Source organism: Fulmarus glacialis, unplaced genomic scaffold (assembly GCF_000690835.1).
Source record: "Fulmarus glacialis isolate BGI_N327 unplaced genomic scaffold, ASM69083v1 scaffold2066, whole genome shotgun sequence".
NCBI classification, from domain to species: domain Eukaryota; kingdom Metazoa; phylum Chordata; class Aves; order Procellariiformes; family Procellariidae; genus Fulmarus; species Fulmarus glacialis.
This window is the reverse complement of record NW_009216004.1, coordinates 1-17,250: the sequence shown is the minus strand read 5'-3', so window position 1 is coordinate 17,250 and position 17,250 is coordinate 1. Positions and strand designations below refer to the sequence as shown.

The 17,250-nt window shown below is 41.8% G+C and overlaps 1 protein-coding gene across 1 annotated transcript in view; it reads right to left on the bottom strand.

The window, feature by feature from the left end:
* Nucleotides 1–16,717, bottom strand: part of SPTBN1 (spectrin, beta, non-erythrocytic 1) — a 68,108-nt gene extending 51,391 nt beyond the window's left edge. Inside the window, exon 1 of the mRNA XM_009579112.1 lies at nucleotides 16,609–16,717. Coding sequence (XP_009577407.1) covers nucleotides 16,609–16,717 — 109 coding nt within the window. The remainder of the gene's footprint in view (nucleotides 1–16,608) is intronic.
* Nucleotides 16,718–17,250: the final 533 nt, after the last annotated feature.

Below are 17,250 nucleotides of genomic sequence, written 5' to 3'. Positions count from 1 at the left end.
TCCACCATTTGTTGTAGTAACAAAAGACCAATGCTGAACGTGAAATAATTCCAATATAGGTCTAACCTCTGTTGTTTCAGGCAGGCTTGAACAAAATAACTTGTGTACCTGGCCCCGAGGCCGGTACGCAGACCTCTCAGCAGATCTGACAGGACCAAGTAAGAAGTTGCAGGAAGCCAAATTTACACACATCTTGTACAGGGAACGCGATACACATGGGTCCAATGCTTAGAAACAACAGGTGAACTTTAAAAAAAGGCATCTCCTTCATTTTTACTTCAATCTTGCAGACAGTTTAACCAGGAGGAATGACTGCAGCCGATGGTTTTGAATGCAAGTAGGATGTATTTGTTATGGTTATTTTACGGTACAAAGTAATCTGCGGTGTGATTTCCCCATCAAAAATGGTGAGATTACGCCAAAGTTTTTACGTGCTCGACCATGACTTAGCTAAGAACTCAAATGCAAATGTGAAAGATGACAAAGCAACGAGGTGATTTTGTTCATGCTGTGTTTAGCTGGTGATTTTCATTAGGAGCAAAATCCTTGCTGCTTTCCCGACTCTGCTACACAGAGACTATTGTTCAGAAGTCAGGGGTGTGTCCAGCAATCCATTCTCTTTTACTAGGAAGCATCGGCCAGCTTCTAAATCCTATTAAATATCTACCCTTCTCTACTAAACATTACAGCATGTGACTACTTTCACAGCTGAAAATGCTCTGAAAAGAGAAAAGGGAAAACTACATAATGCAGCATGTGGAAAAAACAATTCTGCTGCTTTCTCCCTTTGATGTCACTAAACCTCAGTCACACAATAAAATGATGCACAGAACAATGTCCGGTAGCCAGCCAAGCATTACAGGGGGTGGAAGGGCAGGTCCCTTCATTGTCTTTATTTTTACACAGTTTATGGCATTTTGGTGTCAGCAATACAAAAATAAACCTCCTGAAAGCCAGCTTCGGATTCATGTAGAAGAATGATTATGTTCATCTGCAAAAAGTTGCTGTAAAGTCTCCCACAGCAAATAAGCGAACCATAAAAGTCATCCAGGTTAACAGATTAAACTGGTGGAAGAACTCAGTTTTTTTTTTTTTACTTCAGAAGATGAAGATGACATATTTAAGCAGATTTAGAGAGAGTATGTGCTCAGCTCTCCCTACATTGGTGCAAGCTATGTGAACTGCTTGTATAACTTCAGGAAAACTGGAACGCAAAATTGTGTAAATATCTCCTGCATCGTGACCAGCTCCCTGCAATGGAAACACCGTGCCATACAGCCCATTTCATAAACATTAACCATTCAGCTTTTTTTGCTGGCACTCTAGGATACCAGCTGACTTCTTGTTTTTCCACATGAAATGCAAAGCAGCTACAGAAATGCAACCTTTTTAGTGGATGATTAAAATGGTTTAACACTTCTAGGTGCTGCTCTTGAAAACACCTACACCCATCTTCAGCTTTAAACACCATCATCCGCCCTGGTTTCAATATAACCACTCACATTACTGAAGTCCATTATGAGAAAAACGTTCAAGAGGACCAAGGCCTGATCTCCAAAATGTATTTGGAGAAAGATGTTACTGAACCATTTTTACAGCAAAATAGCAAAAGTACGGTTGAATAAAGGAGCAACTTTATGGCTTAATGAGTGCTCAGTACAGAGTTCAAATGGACCTCCTTTTAAAAACAGCATGAAAAATACCTCAGTGTTGTCAGCATTTAACACAAAAGGACACAAATGCCTTATGGCTGATTTGATGTCAGTGGTTTACACTTGTTGCCATTTTTTCCCTTTGCGTAAGAGACAAATCACTTCATTAAGAGGAACATGGAAAAAAGCATCGGCCTGTCCCAGGACACTGACTGTGGAATTCCCACAGAAGAACAATGAAAACCTGAGGTCACTGCACTACTTCAAGTATAGACAATCTTGTGGAGTCTTTGCAGTTTCCTTTAAAAAACATTATAAGCATAATGCAGGGAAGTGCCAGGGTTTTTTGGAGGGCGGGCAGTGCTCTTATTTTCCATACTTGCCCAAACCACTGTCTGATTAGCAGTGTTAGCAAGGGTGAGAGCAAGGCTTGGCACAGGCAGAGAACATGCCAGGTACTTCACTACATAAGGTCCATGTTATTTCTTTCTGTGTTCAGCAAATGCAGCAGAATGAAACAGTTTTTACAGTGGATTCCCACTTGTCTACAGGAGGAAAGACAAGGGTAGGAAGGAGGAGGTTTGTTGTTTTGGGGTTTTTTTTTTACGATTTCTGTTGTACTCTTTTCCTTTCAGCACTCCTCCCTCTTCTCTGCAGCTGCAGGTAATGCAACAGTTCTCACACACGACTACTAGCAATCTGCTTTTCTACAGTCCAACTACGTGACCAGACTGGGAATCCTCCTTATCTAGGTACTTGGAAATAGGAAATCGTAACTGTTAAGCAGAGATGAGTCAGTAAAGGATGGGCATCAGGACTCAGCATTCACTGTGAAGACAGAAAAACGGATGCTGAAACCGACCTTTTACAGAGCAAACCCAGGTACTGCGGACAGAAGCTTGCAGCGGCACGCACCACCCTGGAGGAAGGAGACCTGCTGGTGGTGCAAGGCTGGATGTAGCCAAGCAAGGGAAATTCTGATGGGATATCAAGAAGAAAACTGTCACCGTGAGGGTGCCGGCTGTGGGATCTCCATCCTTAGGGATATTCAAATCTCAACAGGACAAATCCCTAAGCAACCTGATCTAACACTGAAGTTGACCCTGCTTTGAGCAGGTGTGCTGGACCAAAAAAACTCCTCTTCCAACCTGAAGTATTCTGTGATTCTATGAATTTAAGCAAGCTTAAACAAGAATAGGCCAGAAGACTGAACTGCTAGTATTCCTATGGAATTCCATCGAGGGATTTCAGAGGGCTGTGGGATCTTTTCTTTCACATCTGTGGCACAAGCTGAGACATTACATGGAGAGAAAAGTCGAAGCTGTAGTATGTTTTGACCATGCTTCTTTAAAAACCCACTGCAATCAGAAAGAAGAATAGATGAAAGAAATGCCAAACCTTTGTTGGTTTCATGTTTAAATCTAATTTGGTTTTAATGACAGAAAAGCATGAATAGAAAATAAATGCATTTAATCCTTTCAAAATATTAAACCTCGGTGCTAAGAGATGTTATCATTATAATTAATTGCTGTTAAATTATAATTTTCATTATCACAGAAATATTTTAAATGGAAGAACATGTATTTAAACAACCACTGCATTGATCAGGGACTAATAATAGCTGATTTCATAGCCTTGCTGAACAATGTGTTTAGTTCATCCAGTTTCCATGGTCACGCAATAACTTACTATTGTTAATTGCATGCTATATTGTAGAGTCAGACGCACTACGCTGTACTGACAGGTTGCCAAATAAAAGCAGTAACACCACAGGTAAGCCAGGCCATGGCTCAGCAAGCCTGAGATCTAAGCTAAATCCCAAAGGTGAAAGCTGAATGAATAACAGCAATAAAAATACTGTAGATTACAATAAAAATCACTTGTGTAACTGAAGGAACCATGGTATTTATAACATGCAGTTATTTCTAAGAAGGGAGTTTTAAAAATGAATGAATTTTAATGAGATTTGAAACAAACTGCTAATAAGAAGCATTAGAGGAAAAATCCCTAATCTTCTCTGGCTCTAATCTGCAAACCCATCATGCAGAGCTCCAGCTGAAGTCCTGGAGTTGTTGTCTTTTGAGACTGGCAGAATTGATGCCTTCACCTGTTAGCTTGCTTAAGAAAACTGAAACCACAATGTAAACTTTACACACACATTCCAATCAGTCACTCTGTATATTAAAGTCCTTTTTTAAGAAATCCTTATGGTAATTAAAAATAGTAATAATAATAATAATAATAATAATAGATCTTTCTTTCCATGCCATACCTGCTTTCTTGGGACTTCTGAGGTACAAACAAGTTGCACATACATTCTAATTCCTCACCTCAAAATTTTCCTGCTGGTCTGTTTGATTCCCATCCAAAGGTCATTTACGGATCTGCTTTTGTGGGACAATGTGGCATGTTTAAGCAAAATCATTTTAGCCTTTGGAGTTATGCAAGAGTGGGGAAAAAAGATACTTTTCCAGCACAGTATTTCCCGCCCATGTAATAACTTTCAAAGCAGTACCAGAAAAAAACCCCTTTCTTTGAAACTCTCGAAGATCTCTCTGAGATTTAAAAGGTGAAGCAAATTTGAAGGAATTAGCTGGGTAAAATTATACCTTGAACATCTTAAATGTGTATCTTCATCCAGAAACATCACTTGTTTTTCTAGTCTTAAAAGTGGACTTGTGAGTCGTACTGATTGTGCAATGCATTGACTACGCAAACCGAAAAGCTCTACATGGGTACAAAGGTGTGGCTTCTGTTGAAGTTATCCATGAGAGCTCCCAATAATTCACCTTCACTTACTTTCTTTAATTTTTAGCACACTGAGAAAATTAAGTGCCAAACATCATCAGCTCAGCATAATCAATATAAGAACCACCCAAACACTCCTGATCAAAGTAATTTCACTGATGCCTCCCTAATCACGTTGCATGGGGGCTCTGTCTTCCGGGCTTTCCCCTCCCTCAAAATGTGAAACAGTGGGGGTTTGTTTGTTTGTTTGTTTGTGCTTGGTTTTTTTGTTTGGTTTTTTTTTTGTTTGGTTGGTTTTTTTAAACTATGAAATATGGCAATTAATAAAGGAAACGTAGAGCGCAAGAACTTCTGAAAGCTAAGTGTCTGATTAATGCTCCCAATTGTCTGTTAATGTAATATTAATGTCATTAAAAATAATTCAGGTATTGGTTAAGAATATACAGAACTATTGCACGTTTGCCTTCCATATGCGAACAGCACATGATTTCTGTGCTTATATCCATCTTACACACCTTCATAGCCTAATCATACAGATACACGTGTACACAGGCATGAAAATGCATTTATGACATCTTACACAGACTGTGTGTGTCTTATTTGTGTGTTCCTGAAGCCTGAGACACGACAACTTGCTGATTTTCAGGTCTCCAAACTTACAGGCACATTTCAACCTAACTCAAATACACAAGATGCGTAAGAAAAAGCTCCATGAATACACTTCTGAATATGAAGTCCACAGTGACCTGCAGCTGGTGCCAGAGAAGTGTTTTTAAACTTGGCAACAGGAGCTAAACCAGAAGGGAGAGCTGACTTATGTAGCACAGAAAACAAAAGGTGTTCCGGCATTAGGTAGTTCACAAATGTACACTTGAAACTGCTAGGAACTGGTTGGGATCGGCCACGCTCACGGAGACTGGAGGAGAGCTAAAGGACAGCCCCGTACCCAGCCCACTGAAACGGGTACTGCGGAGATCGCACCACCCTGTCCAGTCATTTTAGTCAGTCAGGAACAACAGGGGGAACAAGTCCCCTCTCAGCTGCTGTTTTATTTTCTGTTGCTACAACCGGCAGGTGCTGGTCCCAGCCCGGCCGTACCCAGCCTAGAGAGCAGCTCTCCTGGAACCAGTGCGGAACTACGCTCCATCCCTTCGGAGGACACCGCTGCCAGGACGTGCTGCACAGCTGAAGATTTTATATATTAGGTGTCCTTAACTGTTGTCTGTTCTCCAGGTCAACTCGCGGCTGCTTTTATTTAGAAAAAAAGTATCTGCAATGAGGAACTGGCTGGAACACTGCTGGCCCCAGGCGCTGAGGATACATAAGCATCTTTCAAGTGGCACAGAGCATCATTAGCATCAACGTGCTGGCAAATACCAGTGCAACTCGCCTGTTAAGAGCAAATGTTCCAGGAAATAAGAATTTATATCAAGAGGATTTTATAACATATCCTATCAGGCATCATTATGAAGATATTTATTTTGGGGGAGAGACAGAGAGAGGAGGACTTAATCATATGTGAGCAGCAGTGGATTTATGGAAAAAATGTGCTTTAACTTCCATGTCTCGCTCTGAATTCCTTCCGTAAGGACTTAGGCAACAGCTATGAACAATCATGTCCAGATGCAACCAGCACATAACCTGCTACTAGAGGCGGATGCATTATCAGCGCACCCGTAGAAGTGACAGCGGCCAGACGTCACCTAGGGAACGGTCAGGAAATTGTCTACGGGCATCGCCAATTTTCTAGAACTACTTCCTTGAGCTAGAAGTGAAACACACTTTCCTGTTACCAGGTGAGGCCATGAGGATGAAATGCAACTCGCACCCCCCAGGGTGAACAAAGCCTGTGATGACACAGAGAGGGAATGGGATGCAATTCACCTCTGAGAAAGCAAATACAGTTCCCACAGCTATAGCTAAAAGAGTTCCCGATACCCTTTCCTTCTGCTTTGGGCTCAAGATTAGAGCCTCGATCCAATTAGACTTCATCCACTTAAACGAAGAACTGACACATACCCCGTGGCTTTTGTCAGCACCTCCAGCCCCAGCGTGCATGGTCACAGCACAGCCCCCTTGGCACAGCGGGTGAGGGTGCACCCACCGGCGCTGTGGGTGCAGACACTGCCGTCCCAAGGAATTACTTTTATTTAGACAACTTGAGGCACTTAGCATTTAAAGGTAGGGTTAACCCAAATTATTGAACTCCCCAATGCATGAGAATAACAGAAAGGTCAGAAGTTCAGAACACAACCAACATCTGATGTTTCTAGACACCTCCCCTATTTATTCAGAGCCTTACTTAATTGCCATTCCATAATGGCTATTACTCATGTTAAACTGCAATCAGAGTACAGTCACATCCGCAATTTCAGAGCAGTCTCTTTCGTTATATTGCCAGACAACCTGGAAAAGCTGAAAAGAGGAACACACCCTGAAAAAAACGGCCGTTGCACTACCAGAGTAAGTCTAGTTTCCCTGGAAATAACTGTGGAAAGATACTAAACTAGATGCAGAATTAATTATTACCCAAAGCAAACCATAGTTAGTTGACTACAGATGAGACAGCCATGTTTTCACTTTCTTTTTTTCCCGGAACCAAATCACAATCAGATCATGTTTTCAAAAACTGGAAACACTGCCTGGACAAAACGAACACTAAGAACTCGACGTTTGGGTTTTTTGGAAGGGGAAGACTGAACCCAACATATACTATCAGTGTGGAGAAGCTGAAACCGAAGAGGAATCGTTATTTGAGAAGAATGAAGGAGCAGGCCTGAATTTGAGAGACAAAATCCCACGAGCGAGTCCCTCAGCACTGTACCGTTGTGCAGTTCCGTTGCCTTTAATGGGGCTGCCTCGCTTTAGGTTGTCTCAGAAGTGGGCTCTGCATGTTGGCTGATTTTCTGAAGAGTTTGCCAAGCCATTAAGTTAAATTTAGGTATCTTTATTAAACCATAGTTTTTTTTTCCAAGAAAAATCTGCGCAGCCAGCATTTATTTTGTTCAGATAAACTCTTAAATCTCTTTATAACAACGCATTGTTTTGTTTAATCTTTGCAGGCATAAGGCCACCCCTCGCTTGTGATTAGAGTGCTGTGGTAATACAGATATATTTTTTTGTACCTTGCCACCACGTTTACTTCACTGTCTGGTATGTAATTCTCTGGCTATTCTACCTGAAAACTCAGTTCTGATAGAACTAAATCAGACAAGAAAACTTCTAGAAACCAATCCCAATACAATCCTCAGAAACATATGCCTGTCCATTTTGACCATATCCAAGGCAGAGATGTTTGCAGTCTCTGCAAGGGACGCCAAATACGATTCCTGTGCAATGCCATTTGGGATGATGCTTTTTCTGTTTGCTAACATAGGAACTATTCAAAACCTGCAAATGGGAAATTGTATTTATGGCCTCCTGCGCCCCCAACAACCTTAATACAGTTTTACTAAAAATAGTGCAGGATTGTGCACTCTACCGATTACCTGTCAAACAGAAAACTGACCCTGTCCGGTGTAAGTTTGTCATGTAGGTGTAACTGGGCCTGTGCTTTCCAGAGTTCCAGCTCCTCATTTTTATGAACAAACCAAACTTGATTGAACATGGAATTATAAGCATTTCCAGTTATCTCATGAAAAGGCCACTCGGTAATGCCAGATCTTTCACAAGACCTTTGAAAAGCCACGGACGTGGCCCCCAGACTATGCCACAGCGACTGCCTGCGTGTCTGCTTAACTGCACTGTTCCCCTCAAAAACTGAAGGGCCTTTTTCTTTAAGCTTCTTTCTAAGTGAAACAGTGGGGCATTCAGCACGGCTATGAGACTGGTTAATATTAGTTTGGCTACAGTAGTTCTCTTTCAACAAAGGAGGCTCTCAGCCGGGGTACCCTCGTTCCAGCAGCAAGTGTACAAGGTCTTTTGTGTTAACATGGGCTCTCCCGGCCATCGTGACCTTGGACTCCACATCAAGAGTCACAAGCATGAGTGGTCACCAGCCCTCTTGTCTTTTCTCCTCTGAAAGGAACGCAAGGATTCAGTTATATGCGTTTTTAGGAGCAGCAAGCAATTTTAGGCTCGCATGCCCTCCTTCATTACATTCAGGCTATCACAGAGGACATTGCGGCCAGAATTACTTTGGATGCTAACTATGTTCAGTATGTGAATGAAATTACGCGTTCAAAGCCGAATTCAGAGTAAGGCCCTCCTCCCCAAAGCACCCCTGCTCCCATCAGGTGGGGAGCATGCACATTGTCCTCAGCGTCTGCTTGCCAGGCCACCGCCTTACTCTTGTACTCAATTTCAGAACTGCTGGAATGCAGAGCAATCCACAAGTGCCTTACTCTCTCTATGAGTGCCCCCTTACTCTGAAAGGACTAATTTTGAGTTGGGAGGGGAGTTGTTTGCCGCCTAATACTACTAAATAATCTTCATCTTTGGAGTTGTTACATCACTTGAACAATGACACTGGGAAAAGAAGCATTACCTGCCAGCCCCAGATATAAATTTCCAAATGAAATTCCAGATTTGATTTCTTGTGGGAAGAGCAAAGTAGATTCTAAACCACCTTATTTATTTTATTCCGTCTCCTTCACCACAGCTTTTCAAGTTAACAGAGACTAATTCCCAATATTTGGCTTACCAGTTTTCCCAAACCTGTCTATTCAATGAAGATAATTCGTTTTCACATAAGGAAAAAATATGTCATTGTCATACCCTGCTACTTAATAGCTGACACTTAATACTTCTCAATTCAACGTAAACAGGAACAAAAAGACCTTCAGAACTGTTGGTAATCGAATACTTTTTCAATGAATTCTTACATGAAATTCAGACTCTGAGCAGAAGGGGTGCACGTACCAAACCCATGTCCTGCGCTGGGATATCACAAAGACTAGTTTAGTAGAGGGAATAGGAAACGGGGATTTTGTGAATCACGTTGCAGGTCTGTAATTTGATTTTCTTCACCGTTTCTCCTTAGCTTAGGGAGCATTTCATCCACTTTAGCAGTCAAAGCATGCACCCAACAGAAAACAGAAAGACGGAAAGAAACGTAGATGAAAAAGAAGGAAATCGCAAAACGTATTTGAGAAAGAACTCAGGAATGAAAGGCTACCATTGTTCTGGCTCTTTATCACCGGTTCCATCTCTGTCCATAGTCTTTTTTTATTGCCCCACTTTCCACAGAAGTTAATGGCAAAACCCACAATCAATTTGAATAGGGCTCTTGGATAGGAAAAATATTTGGAATAGGAGCCTGTACTCCTACGTGGTTACAACATGCCCTTGCAACACTGGGATGGTCTGTGGCATTTAGCTTCCTTGAGACATCCAATGCAGAAACACAAAAGGGCCAGTTCCTGTGCTAGCACAAACGGCTGCTTTTCCAGATTCGCAGAGCTACAGGGATTTACACCAGCTAAGGACATGACACAAATCATTTTACTGTTATAACTCTGGCAACAAATCACCCCCAGGGTATTCAAAATACCTTACTGTCCCATGTGAAAATATCTGCTTACAAGTTTTGTTTACTTCACAATTTCAGAGCCACAAAAAGTACACCAGAATTGCCCTTTTTTAAACAAAATTATGCTCCAGAGCCTAGAGCTTTCTGTTTGTTTTAGAATTAAGTTTCTTATACACACAGTTAAAAAACAAATATTACAAACATAATGTAAATAGAAACTGAAGAGAACAGACTACAAAATACCTGAGGCAACAGCTCAGAGTTGTGAATTTTCACAGTTAGTTCAGCGAGGAGCCAAATCCAATTTAAACGTTTACTTTTTCAACTGTATCAACACTGATCATATTAGCAGAAATACCTTACCCTCTGCTCTTTTAACTTGCTTTCTGTATCTTCACAAGTACCAAACCCCATAACCAGAAAAGGTAAATTTCTGGAAATTTTGAAGACAAAAAAAATTTCAGAGCTTTTTGAAAGAGAAAGTGGGAATTTGGGACAAAATGTTGTCTTCGGTAGCTATGGGATTATCAAAATCTGGTTTATTTTTCTAACAATGAGAAATTTCTTAGTCCTCATTTAATCTTGAGCCATGGTAAAAGTTTATCTAGCAGTAAAGATGGAGTTGCTATACTGTCCTGAATAGCCCTTTAAAACAGGGAACATGCAAAATAATGTTAGACTTTATTTCTCACTGTTCATTCTGAAAGAAAGTCTTTCATAAGAGCTTCCTGTTAAGTTTTACTCAAAATCTCATATTTAGTTTTGTAGGGTTTTTTTAATATCAGGATTGGGAGAGAATGGGAGTGAAGGGTTTGAATGCTTTTTTTTAAAGTTCCTAGGTGGTTTTGAAGTTTATCCTTCATAGACAAAACTATTCCAGAACCTTTTGCAAAATCTTCTTCCATGGGTTTGCTATACATCATCTAGGCAAAAATTTTAAAAAGTGTGGAGGTGAAGTTAAGACAGTTTATGTGTAACAAAATTAACAGACAACACGCGTGGTCACTGAAACACAGCTTTCACTTCTGACTGTACTCATCAGTCCCTGCCCGAAGGAAGAGCATGAAACACAGATTCCCCGTTCCCTGCTGCAATATTTAGGACTAGGAATAAATAACAGTGTCTGTGTACCATTCCACAACTTCTACAATGTAATTGTAGGCTTTTACTTCTGGAAAGGGCAGAAATGATAAGGCAGCTCTGAGTAGCCTTGTCTCACTGTGATTCTCTGCATCAGTTCTGTGCTACAAGGGGATGTGCAAAGAGTTTAAATTCGACCAGTTGGTTTTATGAGTAGACAAATACAAGTCCTAGCAAGTGATTTGCGACAAACGTCCATTTTAACGAAGAACCTGGACATGTTAGTTACAACACTTACCCAGTCATTTCCTCCAAGTTAAATCCCTAAATTATACACTCAATTAGTTGGCAAGGTCACTTTTATAACATGCATCTTTGAAATATTTCTAGACAGAGAAGACTTTCACCAATATTCAGCTACCATCTTTGTTTCAGATGGCTAAATGCCCTAAAACTGAGTCTAGGATTCAGATACGTTTGCAGGAACCTTTACATTGGAAAGAATAAGGGCCCAGCTATCACAGAAATACACTTTCAAAACACTTTGTTTGAGATCACTTAAAAACGCTTTGCAAATCTGACAGGCCTTCCTCATGTGCTCATGTGTTCACCAAAAACAGAAGACTGAAGTATGCTGTGACACATGCAGGCTTTGGAACAGTGGCACACAGCAGAAAATCAAGCAAAATTTGCCACAGGAATATGAATGTATTTGCAACTTGAGTGGATCTGAGAAGGTGAAAAAAAAAAAAATCCATGTAAACCAGACACATTTCATCTGGAATGAAATTCAGCCTTCCTGCATTTCACCTTTAACAGAAATTACCATGACAAGAAATGCCAGTGACCAATTTGGTAGACAAAGTAGGATGTCCTTCAGTTCACTAATCACCGCCTGTAGCTATGCAGGTCACTGCTCGCAAGAGACTGAAATCCTTTAAAAGGTAAATCTTGCAACAAGGAAGACAGCTCTTGAAACTGTCTTTTCAAAGGGCACCCACATAACTTCAGAGGATCCTGGGTGTAGCAGAAGATCTCGCTGCCCTAGTGTAGGACAGTACTTCAGCAACTCCTCCAAACTTGTCAGTTGGCCATGGGAGCTCCCTGTTTATCCCTGGGCATAGGCAGGGATTTGGGGATAAGATTTTCTTGCAGGAAAAGCTGTGGGGAAGCCCTGCTTCAGAATAGAAAAAGAAAAACAAACAGGAAAATCTTCCTGCTGTTCTGCAGCCTGGATGGCAACCAATCTATGCATACAGATCCCTATATTATCGAAGCCAATTATCACTGACCACTTAAAAATAGAAACTGCGTGTCTCTCTTTTTACGCCAAACTGGAACCCAGACCAAACCTACTTGGGTCATTGCAGACCAAAGGATTACAGAGCCAAGGAGCTCCCCTGCTGAAGGGCACTGCTATCAGAGCAAGGTTTTTGCCCCAGACACCCAAGATACTCATATAATTGCATTTTGTTTTCTGGTGCAGGTAGCGCTGTGTAGCCTATTGTAGACATTCAGTCTTTCATCCCCATGAAACGGAATTTAGAACTGATCTAAAGCCGGCTTAAGCACCTCTGATGGGAAAGACAGCTCACCTTTCCTACAGGTTTATTCCAGTGGTCACCACATTAGGTGTCAAGTTTTTCAAACCATACTATTTCTAACACAGCTCAAAAGTAGTAACAAAATAAAGGCACTTCCACCCAGGCAGCCTGGTCAGCAAAACACATCAAGCTCCCACTAAAAATGAACAGTTTCCAATCTGAAATGCAACATTAAAAACATAAACAAAATCGAAATGTACCACACAGCAGGGTACATCACAGAGCTGCTTTGAAAGCTGGCTTTCCTTTGGGGTTTATCAGGAGCACAAATCTAGCTCACCCCCATCCCCCAGGATTTTACATTTGTAATTACCACTGGAAATTTCGCACCTAGGGCACAGCCTTAGAGCTGAGACCCAACCTTCCAATCACACTGCAGGAGATGATAAAGTCACCAAGCTACTAAATGCCAGCAATGTTAATAAATACCACGCTGCCCTGTTAACCAGGTGGAAAAGAGCCCGTGAGCAGTGATGATAGCTGCTTCTCTGGGCTGGTGCCGGCTTCCCTGTGGCACTGACACGCACTGCCTTCGCTGCGGAAGGCGATACAGCTGCAGGGAGCTCCTTCCAAATTCCTGACTTGCATTAACCTCTTCCTGCCAACTCCTACAACCTGCCAAGCCATCCACAGGATCCTGCCATGTTATCGTAGCACAGGTGACAACCTTGGTTTATAATTACAACATATCTGGTTTGCTTTTCATTTAATTCCTCAATTAAGCAGGACAAATTTTCTCCACTGACGTACCCTGCACAAGCTACATAGCAACACGCTTTCTACAAACAAGTTTTGGGGTCCTGTCTTTACTTGCAGAGAACTACTCCAGCCCTGCAACACGATCCCTTTCTACTGAACAAGTGGCCATGAGAACCAAAACCCCACACCTAGGTTTAAGATGATAGCAACCACTGATACTATCTCTCACTTATCATTCCAGGACCGGGTGAACTAACCATAATAAGAACTTACTGAAACTTAATAAAGGAAACAGAACTTGCTAAATCATTTTTCTCCCCACTCCTGCGCTGACATTCTCACGAGCACAAGGACTGAGTATGCTAAACTTCTCAATTATCATGCACAAGACTTCAGGGTTTCTTTTGACACAAAGACAGCCTTGATTTCACTCGCAGCATTTTCTGCCACATCCTGCTTCACTCCGGCCCATCAAGGCAAATGGGAGCTGGGATCTCCTGCAAGGTGACCCTTCCCAGGTGCAGAAGGAACCGGTCTGGTCCCTTCAGTGCAGTACCAGAACTTACACTGGCTTCACACCACAGTGGGACATGGTTGGAAAATCTGCTTTAAACGCTCCACAATCATCATCAAGTTGAACAACAGTTTCCTTACAATCATCACTTCAAGGCATTTAAAAGAGGTGGAATGTAGGAGTGCCTAGGTGATCACTTAATGATCTGAACTTGCTTCGTCCCTAGCATTTTGGGGCAGAATTAGGTTGGCTCCTCTTTTCTTCTCATGTGAAGCTGCCAGTGCCAAATCTAACGTATTGTCTATCTTAGGAAAGAGGAGATCAGAGAGAGTTGTCCTCTATTCATTGCTGATTCACACTTCCGCTTCATACAGGGCCTGAGCACTTGCTCTGTGTTGTTTTAGTCAAAACAATATGCTCCTAAGTGCTTTTTTTGAGGAAAACTCCCAAACTTCACTAGATCTGAACAGTACCTTGCTATAATCTAGTGCAAAGCTGTGGATTCACATGAAAACTCTAGAACTGTGAAAAATGAGGGACAAATTCAGTGTAGGAAGAACATGAGTAGAGGTTATGGTAAACCCTGTATGGTGCCAATACTGGTGCTGCTCTAGAGAGCCATCCTACTGGAGACAAGAGGGGTGAAACACAGTTACAAAGGAGGAAAACACAAAAATAAAGAGGCAGAAAAGCTTCAAAAGGTACTTTTTACCAGAGACTGAAGAAGCTTTGAAATGTATCTGCTCTTACTTGTTTGTACACCTCCACAATGAAAGAGGTAAAACTGGTGACGAATTCTGTAATTTAAAAATATTACATATATTCAGCTCATCCTTGCCGGGTCCGAGTCTGGATGCACTGAGCAATGCCCAGAACACCCAATGTTTTCACCAGAGCCTCCTAGCAAGAGGACGAGAATCACCTCAAAATTTTACAACTACAAATTAATGGCTTTTTCAGATATTCTTCAAACAAAGAGCCATTAATCCAAGAAAAGACACCTTCTGTGTCAGCAGAGTTAAGCCACTCCCTTTACAGCACACAGTATTTCGTATGGTTATTTAGGATTTCATGGAGTATCTAGTGCATAATTTAAAACATTTCCTGCACCTAAGCTCCACCCTGAACGAGATCATTGGCAGCGCTGTTTTTCAAGCCTGTCTACCTTCTCTGCAATGCATAGCAAACAGCTATGGGATGGTCTACTGCAAACTCCCTCCTTACCATTGCAGGAGAATTCACTGCATTTTCTCTTTTGTTAAAGGAAACTGCAGTACACTTGGGGAGAGCATTGCAATTTTTTTTTTTTTTTTTTTTTTTTAAAGTCAATACAGTGCATTCCACTGAAGGGAAAACTCACTTTCTATGCTTTCAACGCTGTGGTCTGCTTTTCTCTTTCAATGTGATGTAAACACACTGATAATGGATTCCTGAAGCAGTGACCCTGAAAATGATAAAATCTGCCTTCTTTAGACTGCTAACTTAACCAGCAAAGAAAGAGGCGTGAACCAGTATTTTCTTTCCCGTACCACAAACTTACCTCGTTCTTTTTAAAGCAAGTACCACAGCCTAAGATCTGACAGATGTCCAAGATAAAGCCTCTAACGTATTCCCTCGCGTGCAAGTTCGGAGCCTGGATTTTCCATGCCTTGCCTGAGGAATGTCTATGTTACCAGTGTTTAAGATGCTGTCATTTTATCTTATTATATCCAGTATGCAGCCATTACTGCGAGCCAGTTTACAAGATAAACAAAGTACTATGAATGAAAGATTTTTTTTTTCCTCCCTCCTTAAGCCAACAAATAGGAACATTCTTTGCACTAACCAGGCTCTTCTTCCCTCTCTGACAGGAACCACAGGACCACACTTGTGGCACAGACCAGAGTAAAATAAGAAACATGCACAGAAGGGCTGAACTTCACTGTACTCAGGCTGCTCTGGGATTATTTACGGAGTCACATGGATGTAGAGGAGGAGGAGGTTTGGTTTCAGTTAAGAATTCTTTTTTATTTTGAAACTGCAATGCTAGAGTTCATTCATCCCTGGGACATGCCTTACACAAAGAAACAGCAGAGCTTGTTTGACCCTGTCTGAGGCAGAGGGATGCTGGGCACAATCCTCCTCCACTGCACTGCTAATAACCTGGGTTTCCAGCACACATCGGAGGCCTAGCCTTTAGAGAGCACATGACCATTCCCCAAAAGAAACGTCTGTTTTCTCACACAGACAGAGAATTTAATGGGAAGACGTTAAAGGACATTCTCCCTGTCCAAAAGTAGAGTAATGCACAATGAAAAAATTGGGAATGTTGAAGTACGTGAATGCTTTCTCGGAGATCTTCTACGATACGAGTAAACTAATTCGTTGGGAAATTATGCAACTGTTCTTCATTTGAAGAAGTTAAGCCACCCGCCTTTACAGGAGGTATGCAGGGAGTTAGAAAGGGCTCTCGCACTGCCAACGGCACCCAAACAAAGCTAGGATTTTACGATTAATTTCCAGAGTTATGACTGTATTTTATTTAAGGATAAAATAAATAGAAAGACCACTTCCTCACTCTCCCCCTTATTGTTCTAAGAAATTTGGTCTGGGTTAGTCCTCATCTGTAATGCTGAGTGTCTCAGAGGTCAGACACACATCTTAACGCTGCGTAAGACTGAGGACACCTTCAGAGAGATAAAAACCACAGAGTATCTCTTAAAAGAACACAAAGCTTTTTGCTATAGCACCGCTTTTGGCCTCTCTCATTAACACCTTGATGCAATGAGAACAAGCCCAGACTAACATGTTTACGGGTATCATATCATAGCAACACCTACAAAAAAACCAACACAGGCTTACCTTGTAACTGCTTGAATCTTCCTTCTAACTGATTATAGTTATACGGCACCTGAGCTGCATATCCTGGGGACAACGGCCCGGGCATACTGGTTGATTTTTGTAATTCCATTTACAGGTAACACAGGGATACGATGAACTGCAGCATAAAGGAACCACAGGTTTCTCTACCATACATCCAAGTAAATCCCAGCTTCCTCAGTAGTTTGGCTTCAGTCCCTAGAGAAAACGCTCTCACTGAGCCCTAAGTAAATAACAGCTTCGGTTCAAAATCCAGCAGTGTGGGTTGGCAGTAAGTTGTCTGTAACGGATTCAAACTTAAAGCACCATGAGGGGTTTTTTTGGTGTTTTTTTTTCCCCCCGCTCCACTACAGGCAACTCTCAAGTGCTCAAATCCGGTTTCAAACGCTTGCCTGGCTCTGGTGAAACCAAATCAAATAAAAGCAAGCCTGCGATTCAGCCCAAAGTAAAAGCAGCATGGAGCCACACGCTGCCGTCCTTGCCAGCGCTTCCAGGAGCCGCGCACACCTCAGACCTTTCTGCTGGTTTGTAATATAATCAGCAGCCGCCCGGGTGAGGGCTGATGTCACTTGATTACCATACAGCACCGTGGAGGAAACGAAGGCTGTACCAAGGGCGAAGGGG